Raw genomic sequence first — 16432 nt, 5'->3', positions numbered from 1 at the left:
AAAACTGTCTTTAAATAATGAGCAACATTTTGAGTAGTTGGTTACAACACCAAGAAATCTCAAAAGTCCCGTGAGGAACTTAACTGGGGATGTAGCTTTTCGCCTCAAAAAAAAAAAAAAAAAAAAAAAAAAAAAAAAAAAAAAAAAAAAAAACTGCAAAGGGGCACACAAAACAATCAGTGAAGAAAGAGACTTCTATAAATAGGGCAAGATTCTTGGGCAGTCTAACTGTGGCTACAAGAATTAACCAGAAATGTGTTTGGATGACAGTGTTTTAAATGATTCGACTCCAATGGCTTTTCTTGGGAGTGTGAGCCCTTCAGTGTGTATGGGAGTTTATTTTTTGTATGTTTATATTTTGTATTATGCTTATATTTTGTATGGGAGTTGTGGGGAACTGGTCTGGTGTGGGAAAAGGATGACATCAAGATTAGACTAGGGGAAACTGTACCGGGTGGGTGAAGTATGCTGTGGTCCTCCACCAGGATGTTGGCGCTGTGTCCCACAGAGGACCTTGCAGATGGGAGACAAGTTAGTTACTCTGGCTGATCTTGCCCTTGATTTCAGTATATCGATGCTGAGCTGCCCCCTGAGTCTCCCTACCTGTATGGCCTCCACCCGAATGCCGAGATTGGCTTCCTTACTCAGACATCGGAAAAGCTCTTCCGAACTGTGCTGGAGATGCAGCCTCAGGACCACCAAGATGGAGATGGAGCCGGCATTACAAGGGAAGAAAAGGTGTGTAGTGGGTATTGACTGAGATAGTTTGGGGATCCCAAGGCTTGCAAGTGGATGCTTTCTTCTGCTAACAACATTGACAGGAAGTCCTTGACATTGGGATTGGCAGATGGCTTTGCCACTCCAAAGTCAGATTTCATTTGACTTGTCTGCTGAGATGAGGGAAGTCAGGGCTGAGCAGGAAGTGCTTAGGGGCACTGATACCAACTTACAGATTTTTTGAGGCAAAGTAAACAATGATGCCACAACTAGCTGCAAAACTCTCTCTACTCACCTGCTGACCAGACCCCATCTGGACAGCCACACTTCTCTCATTGTGGATGACCTCTAACTCCAGTGTTAATAGACACAAAATGCTTCAAGTACAAGGCAGGGAAGTTTCATGAAGCTAAGGAGAAATTACAGAGTAGAAAACAAACTAGGGTGGCTGGCATACAAGTTTGAGGAGAACCAAAGGCTTAACATGATGTAGAGGAACAGAGGACAGAAGAATAGGCTGCCAGAGTGAAATTTCTTTGTAAATTTTTCTGAGACCAGTGAATTCTACTTAGAAGAGTTGTTAGTCTGCCAACCCACATCCACCCCAAAGCACTGCCAGATCCCTGTAACTCAGTGGTTCTCAACCTTCCTAATGCTGTGATCCTTTAAATTGTTTCATTGCTACTCCATCACTGTAATTTGCTACTGTTATGAATTGTAATGTAAAACTTTGATGTGCGGCGCCTGCCATGACTTACAGGTTGAGAACCATTGCTCTAACTGGTGCCACTGTGAGACTCAAAAGGTAACGACTTTGAAAGGTTATGGTAAAAAAGCTGGGCACTTATCAAACATGTATGCTGCAGGGACTGATTCTTAGAAAGCAAACTGATTGACATTGAGGGGGCTTGACTTTCGTTAAAAGTTGGGAGTGATATCCTTCAAACAGGAGTTATAAAGTTATAATTAAAATGAGCTACAGGATTTGAAAGTATGATTCTGAAGCTCAGTAATAAAATAACTTGCCTGCGTGTACAAGGTCCCTAAATTCAATCTTCAGAACTTGGAAAAAAGAAAAGGGAATTCTGAGTCATGAATAGGAGGTAATTGGTTACTGACATCTCTCTGTGATCAGAATACCCAACAGAAACAACTGAGGAAGAGCATGGTTGGTTGATAGCTTCAGAGGCATTTCCACTCCCATGGCATGGAAGGCAGTGTAGAACAGCTCTGTCCATGGTGGTGGGAACATGGGGTAGACATCTTCTTCACACCAGAATAGGCCATGAAGCAGAGAGAGCATGGTCAGAAGCAGGGGTGAAGAACAGACCCCAGTGGCCTTTTTCTGCAAGCTAGGCCCTATCCACCTTCTAGAGATCAGCAGCCTTCAAAATGAATCCTTGGGGGACATTTCAGTTTCACACCATGACACAGGGCTAGGCCCAGGAGTTGGTACCCTAATGATTTTGATGTAGATGAGCATATTAATCAGCTTTTGCCACCATTCCATGTGTAAGATAAAATCAGAGGATGAGGGAAAGCAGTGACATCACCCAGAAAGAAAAGTGACCCTGTTCTTTGCAGTGGCCAGTTCCTTAACTGTGACCTCATGTGGCCTTGTTTTCTATTTTGTATGTGCCCAAACCTCCTCTTCTGCACTAATCAGATTGGATTCAGGACAATTGGTGGTTCAACCACATCTAAATGTCGTGATACATTATTTATTATGATTTATTAAAGCTTGCTTGAGGATTCAGAAAAACAAAGTAGCAGGTCACTAGCTTTTACCACTACCTCAGGCTGAATGGGCTAATCCTACTGTCTCCCTCAGTGTGACTGTAGAATCCTAAGACTGAGTATCTTCCTATCCTCAATGTGGCTTGAGAACGAATGTCTGATACTGAGACCTTGCTCCTGTCTTATATACCGCCCTAATGCTGGGATTAAAGGTGTGTGATCCCAGGTGCTGAGATCATCTTTGTGTGATCTGTTTCTCTTTAGGACTGGATCAATCTTGTGTAGATCTGGGTGGCCTTGGACTCACAGAGATCCATGTACCTCTTAATCCTGAGTTTTAAGATTAAAAATGTGTACCAGCACCTCCTCGCTCTGGCTGCTGAGATTAAAGGTGTGTGCCTGGCTTCTATGGCTTGTGGCTGACCTTGCTTTCTGAATCCTCGGGCAAGATTTAATAAAGCATAAATAATATATTACCACATCTAAACTTGGAGGGGACTCTGATCAGCCAGAGCACTGGTCTCCTCCAGTAGGGCCCTGGGATGTAAGCCTTCCTCCCTTCTGTGGTGATAAAGCAGTTTAGTGTTTAAAAACAGCTAGCCATTTGGAGAATAGCTTAAATTTCTCATGTATTTAAATGAAAACCACAAATACGTTGCCATATAGGGATGTTTTTATGACTTACAAAGAAGGTACTTCGCAATTTTTTAGAAACCTCAAAGTCTGGGGACACAAAGATTGCTACTTTTGGAGGATTAAATTTCTTTAAGGCCTACGGAGATGGCTTGGAAGTTAGGTGCACTTGCTGCTTGGGTTCAGGTTCCAGCATCCACATCAGGCAGCTCACAACCACCTGTAACTCCAGCTCCAGGGGATCAAAGTGACAATAAGAAAAGTGACACTATTTCAGTGACACCTAAGGGAAGCAAAATGTCATTTTTCATAATGTTTTCAAATGTCATGATCCATAGTGGTGAGATCTAAAAAAGTAGGCCTGTTCATCTGTTGGTAAAGGTTGAGTTGACAGTAGAACAATCTGACAGTAGTTACCCAAGTTCAAAATGTTCATTTTCCACTCATGATCCTGTTTATTAGAAACCAGCCACTGAAAATACTCAAACATACACAGATGATTTTGTGATATACTGACATGTATTTATTGTAGTTTTTATGGTATAGAAATGATGAACAGAACAATTACTTACCAATAGAAGGACAATAAATTATAAGTGTCAAAACAGCAAAATAATCCATACTTTGAATTAAAGCCATCGCATATGTAGTGACAGAGGAATGCATTCAAGATTTATAGGAAAACCAGCCACAGTAGCACACACCATTAACCCCAGCACTTGGTTGATAGCAGCAGGTAGATCCATCCCAGTGAGTTCAAAGCTAGCCTGGTCTTCATAGCAAGTTCCAGGCCAGCCAGGGCTACAAAGTAAGACCCGGTCTCAATAAGTAAATAAGAAAAATTATAGGGACAACTCTGTTGCTCAGTGGTAGAGTGCTTGCCTAGCATGCATATAAGACTCTGGGTTCAATCCTCAGTACTGAGGGGGAGAAAAGATTATAAGACACAGATTGTGTGTGTATATATATATATATATATATATATATATATATATATATATAGTGTGTGTGTGTGTGTGGAGAGAGAGACTGATAGACATACTGGTGGATGGATGGGTGATAAATGATAATTGTTAAGTGAATGTGGCTAGCTGGCTAATGACTGAAAAGACAAAGTGTTCTATACATTGAAGGGCATCTTCATGACCCAATCAAATATTGGCAGCTTAACAGTATTTTCCCTCTTATAAGAAGGTTCTAGAAGGTGTTTTCCTGATATTTCTGATAAATATGTATTACTTTACCTAATAGAAGGAAAAGCAAAGGTGTTGGGTTATGGAAATGAAGTAAACCTATCCCTTGGAGCCTGCCTGCCCCCTCTGAAGGACCTCTGGGGCTCCCTACCACCAGAGTCCTCCTTTGTCTGTGTCCAGCTCCTCCCCAGGCCTCCAAACCTCTTCTGACCTGATGAGAGGCAGGGAAAGAACTCTGTGTCCCCATCCTTGTGTATTTTGGAGCAATGCCTCTAAACCATCTTTTCATCTCTTTGTGAGTCACAGCCAAATGGCCGCTCACTGATACAGAACTGTTTCTTCAATTCCACTCCAGAGACAGAAATATAATATAAATTTAGCCATTTGTCTTCGGCTCTGGCAGCAGCTTTCAGGTACCATTAAAATTCCATTCTACTTTTTGCTATGACAGCAACCAGAGACCCATTTGGCGTGGGGTGATACACTCTTGGTTTCTTTTTTTTTTTTTCTAGCATCAGCTTTTTTTTTCCTGAGGAATGAATTGTGTGTTAGCAATTCAAGGCAAGGTGAATATTAATCATCCTTTACATTTATATAGTCCTTCAAAGCTTTCAGATGCTGTGACATCCATCAGCTCATTTGATTTGATCTTCAAGTCAACCCTGGGAGCTGGGGGAGGGAAGCCAGCCAAGACAGACTCTAGTGGATATGTTTATGGATAAAAACCTGAGGCCTAACTGACTTGCTTGCATCCCATGAGAACTGAGTAAGAAGATGCTTGGCCCCAGTGACTGTGTCCAGAAAGATGGGGAAGGAGATAGAGGCCTGCTGTTGGAGGAAGGGATGGAGATGTTAAGGCTGACAAAGCCCAGGCAGGTGCAGGCCTCTAGAGCTCAGCCCTTAGGACTTGAAGGGCTGGTGCTGGCTCACCTGCTCCCACTTTCTTTGCTCCTTTCCCCCCTTACTCTGCTGCCCATATGGCCACTCTGTGTGTGCAGCTCCATTTGTCTTTCTCTGCTAACAAACCTCCTGGGCTTATTCATTTACTTCAAAATGGCAGACTCAGCCTCCAAGTGCTTGCCCCCAAATAACCCACAATCTCTGTAACTCAGTTCCAATTTTCTAGGAGAGAAATCCAGGTTATTCTGGCTCTCCTGGTCTAATTAGCTGATAGTTTGTGTGGGTAGGAGTTCAAGTGATAGATGGCCATGTCTCTTTCAGAATTCACAAATAGAAAACCACGGTATTACCTCCTGGAAATACAGAATAGAAGGAAGTGGGGAGGAGAATCCCTCAATATGCATGTCCCCTCCCTATGGATGCCAAAGTCCCAAATGCCTTACACTGATGGCTTAGTATCTGCATGTAAGTTATGTACATCCTCTGGTATACTTTTATACAGTGCTGGACATTCCTCTTGAGGTACAGCCCACCCATTTCATATACTTTAAATCACCCCTAGATTAGTCTAAGGTTGTGCTGACAGTTATACAGCTTATGGAATAATGACAAGGTATGTTTGGGTTTTGATCCATGGTTCATGGGACCTGAGGATGTGGGAAGCACTGACTTGAAAAGCTGTCGATGTGTGTGCATCTGCACCCCCACACACATATTTGCCACTGTTGCTCACCACGTCAGGCCCATGTGGCCTATGAGGAGAATCTTAGGTCAAAGGCTTAAGGCCTTTGAACTACAGTGTAGTTCCTGTAGCTAACCGGGTTAGCCTGTGAGTTTTTCCACCTCAATTCTTAGAAAAGTGTGTTGATCTTTTGAAGCTGGTGACACAAGTCCCAGGGAGCTAACTGGTCAGCCTCTGGAGAGAAGTGTCCTGAGGCCACTCCTCAACCCTGACCTAGCTGACCTAAGCAAACAAACCTGAGTGTGATGAGAGGAAGGGCAGCCGATAGGGGACTATCACCTAGTGTCCATTACAGGAGGATGGAATCCCTTCACTTCAAAAACATTTTTATTTTGATCATAGTCACCCCCAACTCCTTCCCCTAACTCCAGATTCAGGACTCTTCACCTCCTTACACTCTCAACTCCATGGCTTTTTTTTTTTTTCTTTTTTCTTTTAAGAATCAGCTCACGGGTAGGAGCTTAATCTTTTGTGAGCAACCACAGCTGAGATTGAGTTTAAAAACATGACAGTGCTTTGCTCAGGTCCTCACCAGCTTCTGCCTATTACAATCTTCCTGATTCCTGGAGAGATATAGATGTCCCATGTGAGACTGAGCACTCCGAGTTTCTGTGCTAACCTTCACCTACTGTACAGAGCAACTTCTCTAATGAGGTCCAAGAGCTGTACTAATCTATGGGTAGAGACCTAAGAATTTAGAGGGCAGTTTCATAATATGCCCATTTAGCAGATTAATATAAGTAGGAACCTAATACCCCTGGATCTTGTGAGGCCCCCCAACCATGAGATTATTGGCCATATTTACCATACCAGGCATGTATTTCCATGGAGTCCCTCCTTAACCCCCTATTTTCTGCCCTGGAGCAGGTCAAAGCCCTTCTGGAAGAAATACTGGATCGGGTGACAGATGAGTTTAACATCCCAGAGTTGATGGCCAAGGTGGAGGAACGCACCCCCTACATTGTAGTTGTCTTCCAGGAGTGTGAACGCATGAACACCCTTACCAGAGAGATCCAGCGCTCACTGAGAGAGCTGCACCTTGGTTTACAGGTGAGAAAGGTCATGAGTGAGATAAACATTGCCAGAGGACACATCTGGACCCCACAGGGACAAAGTGACAGACACCAAGGGGTCTGGGAGCTGAAGGACAACTGTACCAAAGCCACCTAAACGCTTAAGAGGTGTCACTCCACAGAAGCCAGAGTCTTGCCCTGGGGACCTCTAAAAGAATCTGCATAGTGCTCTGCCCCTATTCAGTGGGGTCTTCTATGTCCATGGGGTAATGACTTACATCTGTAGTAAGAGTTACAATCTCTGGCTGGCGGAACAGCTCAGTGATAGAGCTTGCCCAACATACACACAAGGCCCTGGGTTTGATCCCCAGGGTCTTAGAAGTGTGTGTATATGTGTGTGTCTATTATCCAGATACTGGTTTTGTAGCTTACAGTGAAAGCCCAGCTAGCCCTCCAAATCCAAGTCTGGATACTGCTGGTTCTACAAGCTACAAAATTCATTTGTGTGTGTGAAATGCAATTGAATTTTCTACATGTAGACACCTATAGAAAGGACCATATAGAACAAAATCTAGAGTTGTTTTTTCTTCTTTTAATCTCCACACATACACACATATGCATGATATGGACAAAGGGAGATAATATGGAAGATGAGATGGGAATGCCTAACCTATTGAGGATAGACAGTGTTTGATGGCTTTCAAATTCCACACCAGCATATAATCGGATAAATGCAAAATTTCACAGCAGTCTTAAATATGAAGCAGGCCTTTGCCCGTCCTATTTTGCATCTCCAGTCGTGGGGAAGCAGGTGTATAGTAGCAATTATCCTGAGTAGGTTTGCTGCAGCCATAGCTTATTGAAGCCATGCAATTTGGTACAGGCTATTTACCCATTCGACTTCCAATTTGTTCACTCATTTTTCTTCTAAGAACCTTCACTGTGGCTCTGTGTAGTCAATCATGAAGAATGCCTGTGCAGAGATGGGGAAGCAGTGTGGAGTTTCTCTCCTTTCAGTTTACTTCCCACAATGTTGATTGATGGGCCCCAGGAGGAAAGATACAAAGAGGCTAAAGAGGAGCCTTCCCTGCCAGAAGAGCCTGATAGAAGGTGGGGGTTCATAAACAGGGTGGAGGAGGAAGCAGGCAAGGGAGATGACACAGGTCTCACCTTTGTGAGACCTCTACTCAGAGGAAAGATAGATAGGGGCAGTTAAGGACAAAAGGACAGGGCTTCTATAGGGCACAGGACCCACAGGCTGCTCAAAGAGTTCACTTGACAAGCAATAGTGTAATGACCTTGTATGACCTGGAGGGTATTTTCCGGTCAGAATCCTCTCAGGACACAGTTTCATGAGTTTCCCCAGAGTAGTCTGGTCATCATACTCATAACATATTCTCCCATCTACCAGTCCTACTGACATCAAGGTGAAGCCCTGTAAGCAGTGCCAGGTGACCCTGGGGGTGAGTGTGGCTTCTAAAGCACAGCACAAGAAAGAGGAAAGGCAGAGTTCAGAACAGGGAAAGCAGCAGAGGGAGGGACGGACCCCCAGGAGAGAGGCTACAACAGGTGGGCTCCTAGATGGACTGGCCACACCAGCACCTGCTGGATGGGACAGTGGGGAAGTTTGCTTCCAAGCTGGCAGGGGAGGGGGGATAGGTGACCTGCTGACTTTTCCCTTTACTTGTCTTCAGCAGTCACTTCACCACTCGAGGTGGGCATCTCCAGTCCCCCAGCACATAAGACAAGCCAAATGATATCCCAACTAGGCACCACAGTTACAAAATGCCTGACCCCTCAAGTCATTAACCAAACACTCTTAGCCTTTACGATAAAAATGAACTGACTGGCTATAAGACCATATTCCCAGAAAGTCCTAGCTGAGCTGCCAGATACAGCCCTGTAAGCCTGGAGAGGCTCAAAACACACAGAATGTGAGTAGGGAAAAAATCCAGGGAAAGCCAGTCCAGCCATGGGCAATTTCCACAGAGAGAATTTCTCTTGGGAATTCACCACTGTCAGACATCTGGCTCCCAGCCTTCCTAGGTCTTCTCATTCCCATTAGCCAGATGCACAACAGCCTGAACTACAAAATTCTCACATGGTGGTTCATTTTTTTTCCCATTATTTGTAATTTTCAAAGGAGCATATACTGTTAAGACTATTTAGAAAATTCTCTTCCTACAGAGGTAAACAGGAGAATTCAAGTTTTTTATAGACTCGTCCAAACAGTAGACACAAATATAAATGACACATCAGATTTCAAAGATAAAACTGTAAAATATGTCATTAATAATTTATATTTATTCAAATATTTGGTGTTTTAGTTATCTTTCTAAGAAATATTAGAAAAATTAACGCACCTGTTTCATGCTTTGAAATGTAGCTGCCAGAAAAATCTCAGAACCCCCATGGGGGATCCCATTTCACTTAACTAGCCCGGCATGTCTGGAACTTGTCATTACTCAAATGATGGATGGCTTTGGGTTTTTTCACTATGTTTTAGTGAAATTTGTGCACTTGTTCAAAAGCAAAGGCTGGCTTTCGGTCTATGTTGACTTCCAGATCAAGTAGGGAGGGACATGATCTTTTGATCAGCAGCTATCCAGGCCTGATACCTGTGGCTATCTTGTTCTCTACCAGAGACTAAAATGAGCAAGCCCCTGTCTGGAAGGCACAGTGGAAGATGTGGGACCCATATTCTACTTCCTGGTGATTTAAATAAATGAATGCTAGTGACCAGGAGTAATGATATGTATATATGTCAGCAATCCCTGCACTTGAGAGGTGAGATTACAAATTCAAGGTCAGCTTTAACTATGTAGTAAAATTCTATTTCCCAACACTAAGGGTTGGAAAGGTAGTTCAGTCACGGTGTAGCACTTACCTAGAATGTGTGAAGCACCAGAGTCAAGCCCAGCATGGGGTGGGGGAAAGCTAGTTACAAAAAAAAAAAAAAAATTTCCTGAAAAGAATGGATAGGGTGTGGCATGAACTACTCAAGGAAGTGTTATCCCCAGCCTATCTATTCATCTATCTATGCACTGGATGCTGGCTGTTGCCATGTGAGCACAGCCTGGCTACTGATAACCTTCCAAAGGGAGGTGTTTCGTCTCATCTCACATATTGTGACTCAAAGGAATGGAGGCCATAGGAAAAATAAAGCTATTCTATTGTACCAACAGAAGATTGATTATGAAAGCACTTATTCATAGATATGGATAAAGTGAATAACGTCATAGACAAGCAGCCTTCATCATACCTGGGAAAGGTGCCACACAGACTGCAGTTCTCCAACTTTCCTGTCAAGAAAGTATGTCACGGGACCCTGGAACACAAGGCTGTTCAATAGATGGAAGGGCCTAATTTTTTAGTTTTCTTCTTACTGACCCACCCTGTGAGCAGGGTAGGCTTAGATATTAATCAGTACTGCTCAGAGCCAGGACAGGAAAAGTTAGGAAACCAACTTCTTTATTGTATCATAATTTTTAAAAAGAGCCATACTAGGGGCTGCTGAAGGCTCATCCTTTAAGAGTCCATGCTACTCTTGTAGAGGACCCAAGTTTGAGTCTCAGCACCTCTGGCAGACAGCTTATAACCACCTGTAACTCCAGAGGAGCTAACACTCTCTCTTGGCCCCTGAAGAGACTGTAGGCAGGTTTACAAACCTACACAAAATTTAAAAAAACAGTATCTCAGAAAAGGAAATGGGTGTAGGAGGGGCTGGTGCCCAGAGTTTGGCCATAGACTCTTCCTGTCCCCCCAAGACAGCTTCTGTCAATCTGGCAAAATCTTGAGAAACGTCTTTTCATTTGTTCTGAATAGCTTTCAGGACAGGCTGGTGTGCAGACAGGCTGGTGTGCAGACTGTCAGTGCTGTATTCCCCTAGGCTAAGGAGGCAATGCAGGTACACTTGGTGAATTGAGGAAGGGTGGGCACTGTTGCCTCCAGCCCCTTAAAGACCAATGCTTTCTACTTCTGCTCAAAGTACTGATCAAAGTAATGAAAATGACTGCATTCAAAAACCAAATTACAAGGTGGCTCCCATTCCTCAGTCCTTCCTGCTTCTGTGGTGAAGTGGGAAGCCTAGAAGGCAGCACATTCTTTTGGATTCTCTTGCTTGTGCATTTGGTCATTCATTGCAAAATCATCAAAATAAATGATATTTTAAGCAGATGTGAGAAAAATCTTAAGGAAACTAAGTTACATGTTTCTTTGCTGTCAAAAGGAGTTTCAGTTTCTGAAGGGCGTTAAGTGTTGCATTTAAAAAATTAGATCCTATTTTTCTAGCATTGTATTTAAGTTCATAGCAATTACAGAATCACATCAGGCCAGTTCCACCACACAAAACACTACTAGCATCCCCAAAGTCTACATGTATTACAACTGATGAACACACAGTGACACACCCAGAGTCCACAGTTCACCTGAGGATTTCTTTTGGTACAAATACATCTCAGCACATAGCCACAATCACAGTTCCATGCTGCATAGTTCCACTACTGTTCACATTTGTGGGTCATTTGTCTCTCTCAAACACAGTCCTCAGAGTAGACTACCAGAGGACCAGGGCATTTTCATCACACTCCAGTACTACCAATAGTCTTTGCCCTAAAGACTTAAGAGGCCTGTGGGGTTACCGTATGGAACAAATCCCAAACTTCTGAAGTACAGTAAATAACTTCCATAGATAAGCCCAAACTTGATAAAGCCCACAACCATTTTGTGGAGAAGTAAACTTAACCCTATCCCAGGCATGGTGCTGTAAACCTGTAATCCCAGCACTTGGGAGGCTGAGACAGAAGGATTTGAGTTAAAGACCAGCCTTGGTTATGAAATCTTTTACACACACACACACACACACACGCACTTATTATTTTTTCTTCTTGATTGCTCTGTGCTACTGTTTTGTTTTGTTGGGTTTTTTTTGTATTAATTCATTACTTTGTACATATCCTTTTAACCAGATTGACAAATAAATGGTGACATTATAGGCATATTAACTTTGTTTTGTTTGTCGAGATAGTGTTTCTCAATGTAGCCCTGGCTGTCCTGGAACTCACTCTGTAGACCAGGCTGGACTCAAACTCAGATCTGTCTGCCTCTGCTTCCTGAGTGCTGGAATTAAAGGCACATTCTACAATTCCCATCAACAGAAAACATAGTCTTCCCATGTATGGGAGAAACTATATGAGAATCCAACTTAATGCCCAGTCTCATTATCCTCTGCATCTGTGCTGTGCAGAACAGACTCGGACATCAGCTCTGTCTCTGCCTTTCCTTGGTCCCTTTACTCATGTTCATGTTGAAAAGAGTTCGCAAGTGCTCTTGGAATCCAGGAGAGCCGGCTTAAATTGTTACCCCTCCCCGCTGACAAATCATCTTCCCACTGAAAATCAGCATCTTGTTCTGCCCCTTTTGCTGCTGCTGCTGACTTCCTTACCTACACTCATAATTCGACAGTAAGACCAAGCAAAAGGGCTGAGTGTAGATGCTTCTATGTTGCTAGGGACATCCACACCTGCCAGGCCACTTGTAGTTTTTGGGCACATGAAATACAGCCAACAGGACTTTGGAAGTGTGAACCATAAAAAGGTTGCTGAATTTGCCAGGCCTGTTGTGGGAGCCTTTAGCACCTAAGCCCAGTAATTCCAGCAGGAATTCAGCTCACGCATCTGTGCTGCAGCAGCAGCTTTTGCGTTTATTACCACCATTGTGAAGTGGCAGCAGTGGGTACTAGGCATGTTCTAAAGCATCAGCCTTGATAAGACAAATCTTGCAAAGCAAATACAAGCCAGGACCACACTTAGTAGCCCCCACAACTGGAGTCAGCTCCTACCCATGAGTCACAGCACGCAGAGGCCAGTGCTTTCCAAGACTTCTGCCTCCTTATTCTTTGTTCTACTCTTGTTCTTAGGGGGAGCTGACCATGACCACTGAGATGGAAAACTTACAGAATGCCCTGTACTTAGATGTGGTCCCAGAACCCTGGGCCAGACGTGCCTACCCATCCACGGCAGGCCTGGCAGTCTGGTTTCTGGACCTGATTAACAGAATCAAAGAGCTGGAGGCCTGGACAGGTGACTTCTCGATGCCCTCAACTGTGTGGTTAACAGGCTTCTTCAACCCCCAGTCCTTCTTGACTGCCATTATGCAGTCCATGGCCCGCAAGAATGAATGGCCACTAGACCAGATGGCCCTGCAATGCGATGTGACAAAGAAGAACAGAGAGGAGTTCCGGAGCCCTCCTCGGGAAGGGTCCTATATCTATGGCCTCTTCATGGAAGGTGCCTGCTGGGACACACAGGTATAGTCTGGGTACAAGCCAAAGCACACCTTGGGGCAGGCTGAATGACATGCAGATCCACTGCCCAGTGCTGTGCTCTGGAATCTTTTTACCTAGGTGCATTTCTCTAGAGACCATTTTTTTGCAGTGAGAATGATACAAGAGCATAGGCTCTGAAGAGGGAGAAGGGTGTACTTAAAATGAGGCCTGTCCAACCACACTAGCTGGATCTGATCTCAGCACCACCATTTACCAATCACATGGCTATGGTCTAATGTTTCCTCTCAAGAGCCCCATTAGCCAAACTGTTAAATGGGAGAATAGCCACTGTGAAAATCAAACGGGTTACCATGTAAGAAAACTGGACTGCATCTGGCAAATAGCTTGTGATGTCCCAGTACTGATGGCAACTGATAATGGGCACTGCATTTCTCTCTGGGGTGATTAACCTAACCTGAAACTAGTATGTTATTCATCTCTAGGAACACTGAATCATATGTTTTAAAAGGGCTGGCTTTATGGTAGGTTAAAAACAAACAGTCTGAGCTTGTCCTGCTCCTCCTCAGCATCAACAGTCAGTTCTGTCAGCCACCAAGCCTTCCTTCCATCAGCCTCAGAACTAGAAAGACAAATCCTTTCAATACACTTCATGAAAACCACATTATTCTGTCCATAACAAAAGCAGTTCATGGTCACATGGTTAAAGTGGTCAGCATTCCCAAAGGGTGTGGTGAAGAAGCTCCCTGTGGTCCAGCAGAGTTGGGAAAGCAGCATGTTAAAAGTTAAATGTCTTCTGAACTCTACAAAGATCTTGTCTTCAGTGTGCTTGCTGCAAGTCCAAATAAGATTTGGCTAAGGACTCTCTTGTTCCTGAGAACATACCTTAGAATCAGTAGAAACTTTACAGCCAACTAGACAGTGGCCCTAGAGAATCTATCAAGACATCTCAGAAGACCAGCCCCAGCTCCATCTGAAAAGTTGCAAACTGGCCAATGCTCTTCCTTATCCCCAGTTAAAGCTGAAATATTCTAGAGGTGATGTGACCACATAATGAAACCTCAAAGAGGTAGCAAGTGGACACAACTATAACCTCCAAACTGAAAGCATGTGCTGGCAAAACTGTGCTGCCTCCCCCACTAGATCTCTAGCACCTAGCATAACATCTGCCAAATACGTGCCCTTCATATTTGGATGAAATAGATGTATGCAAAAGTATAGAAGAGGGGGAATCTACCTGGAGATGAATTAATTTATACATGGATAAACATTTAGAGCTCTATATCAGCAACTGACTTAAAGCCAGTTGTGGTATCCCAGACTTAAAATCCCAGCACTCAGGAAGCGGGATCATGAGTTTGGGTACAGCCTTGACTACACAGCAATGCCACCCTCTCAAAAGAACAAACAAACAAAAAAAGTTGACTTATGCTGAACAAACAAAGTGCATTAATGGGCAGGAATGAAGGCAGAATATCTTAGTCCCTCTCACGGAAGCAAGGCTGACTGGCTGAGCTCTGGCACTAAAGTGCATCTCTTTGTATTCTTGTTCCCAGGCTGGCATCATTACAGAGGCAAAGCTGAAGGACCTGACACCCCCCATGCCTGTGATGTTCCTCAAGGCCATTCCAGCAGAGAAGCAAGATTGCCGAAGTGCCTATGCTTGTCCTGTGTACAAGACTTGTCAGCGGGGACCCACCTATGTGTGGACTTTCAACCTGAAGACTAAAGAAAACCCATCCAAGTGGGTTCTAGCTGGTGTTGCCTTGCTTCTCCAGATTTAGCATCCTGAAGATCCTTTGGGAGAATGGACGGTGTCTGGCAGCTCCCTGACAGGGAAGTGGGTGAGGGGTAATGGCAGATTTTTGAGAAGAAATCATAGGCACTAACCTTCTGTAGAATTCTCTGGGGGGCTTGGGGTGTCTGAAGGGAGGCTGAGATGAGTCCATCCAGGAGTAATGAGAGAACTCTGTGGTAGTAAAATTTTTCTAATAAAACGATTTATTCTTCAACTCGTCTAAGAATTACTGAGTCATAAATAATGGTGAAGAGACCAAGAGAATCAGCCTGGGAATGAACGCTGACATAGTAGAGTCCTGGACCTTGAGGCTCCAGCTAGATGCCTCAACCACATAGGCAGTGCCCATCAGTCAGGATTTCCACTAATATTTCTCTATAAATTCAGAGTCAGAGAATGAACACTCAAAGCTTTGCAAGCCAGTCTTGGCTGGAAACCCTGTATGTGGCCACTGGAGCCCAAAGCAGCATAGACAGCAGATACACGAGTGGGTGTGGCCACATTCCAGTAGACTCACAAGTACCTCTGTTGTATCACTTTCTATATGACACTTGTCAGTGACCTGTGACAAATCATACATCTATGAATATTTTTACTTAAACTGTGAACGTGTAAGTGGATCCTGTACTGTAAACTGCTCTGAACACTACTTATGAGAGACCCAAGAAGCAATTTATCCCATAAAGCTACTCATCTGAAACTGTCCAGATTTCCCACTGTGGAAATGTCCACCGGAAACCAAAGGGCTCTGCAGTTTGATGGGTTCAACACAGCTCTGCCAGAGTTTGGTAAGGAGGGTCAAGGTAAGTGGGGATCACTCTTCCTTTGGACCCTTGCAGCAGTTTACTTCTATTTAGATAGTGGTTCATGAACTAGAGCAGGCACCAGATGCCCCTGGAGGACTTGTTAAAGCAAAGCTAGAGTCCCAATCTGCAAAATTCTGACCAGACTTGGTAAGGTTTAAGAAAGAAATGGGAAAAGGGAGCTCTCTAGGGATAGGGGAAGTAGGTAAACCCAGAAGCTGGAGGGAAGTGGATAAAACAATTAGGATGCCTGAAAAAGCCACGAGGAATCATATCATTATCAAAAAATCCTATAATACACATAATTCTGTGTATAAATATGCACATATAGTTTTGGTAAACTTTTCTCATCTGAACTAACAATGCTTCCTCCAAGAGCCAAAGATTATCTAACAAAAATCCCAACATCAGACATGAGAAGCTGTCTTTTGAGTTGTTGGCCAGGGCTATCCAAAAGACTCCCAAAACATATAGCCTATTGCTGCTGCTCTTGGTTACCCCTTTAACCCAGAGGTGGAAGGTTAAGTTCCTATTGAAGACACCATGTGCTTCAGAAAATAGGGACCAAAGACCTGAGCTGTAACTGACCTGAACACCCCCTTCCTGAAAACAT

At 43.8% G+C, this 16432-nt stretch overlaps 1 protein-coding gene across 1 annotated transcript in view; it reads left to right on the top strand.

Moving 5' to 3' along the window:
• Dnah9 (dynein axonemal heavy chain 9) overlaps positions 1-15002 on the top strand; it is a 338224-nt gene extending 323222 nt beyond the window's left edge. Inside the window, exons 66-69 of the mRNA XM_027427134.2 lie at positions 568-738; positions 6790-6972; positions 12853-13242; positions 14775-15002. Coding sequence (XP_027282935.1) covers positions 568-738; positions 6790-6972; positions 12853-13242; positions 14775-15002 — 972 coding nt within the window. The remainder of the gene's footprint in view (positions 1-567; positions 739-6789; positions 6973-12852; positions 13243-14774) is intronic.
• The last annotated feature ends 1430 nt before the right edge of the window (positions 15003-16432 follow it).

Source organism: Cricetulus griseus, chromosome 7 (genome assembly GCF_003668045.3).
Source record: "Cricetulus griseus strain 17A/GY chromosome 7, alternate assembly CriGri-PICRH-1.0, whole genome shotgun sequence".
Lineage (NCBI taxonomy): Eukaryota > Metazoa > Chordata > Mammalia > Rodentia > Cricetidae > Cricetulus > Cricetulus griseus.
This window is presented reverse-complemented; position numbering and strand designations above follow the sequence as displayed.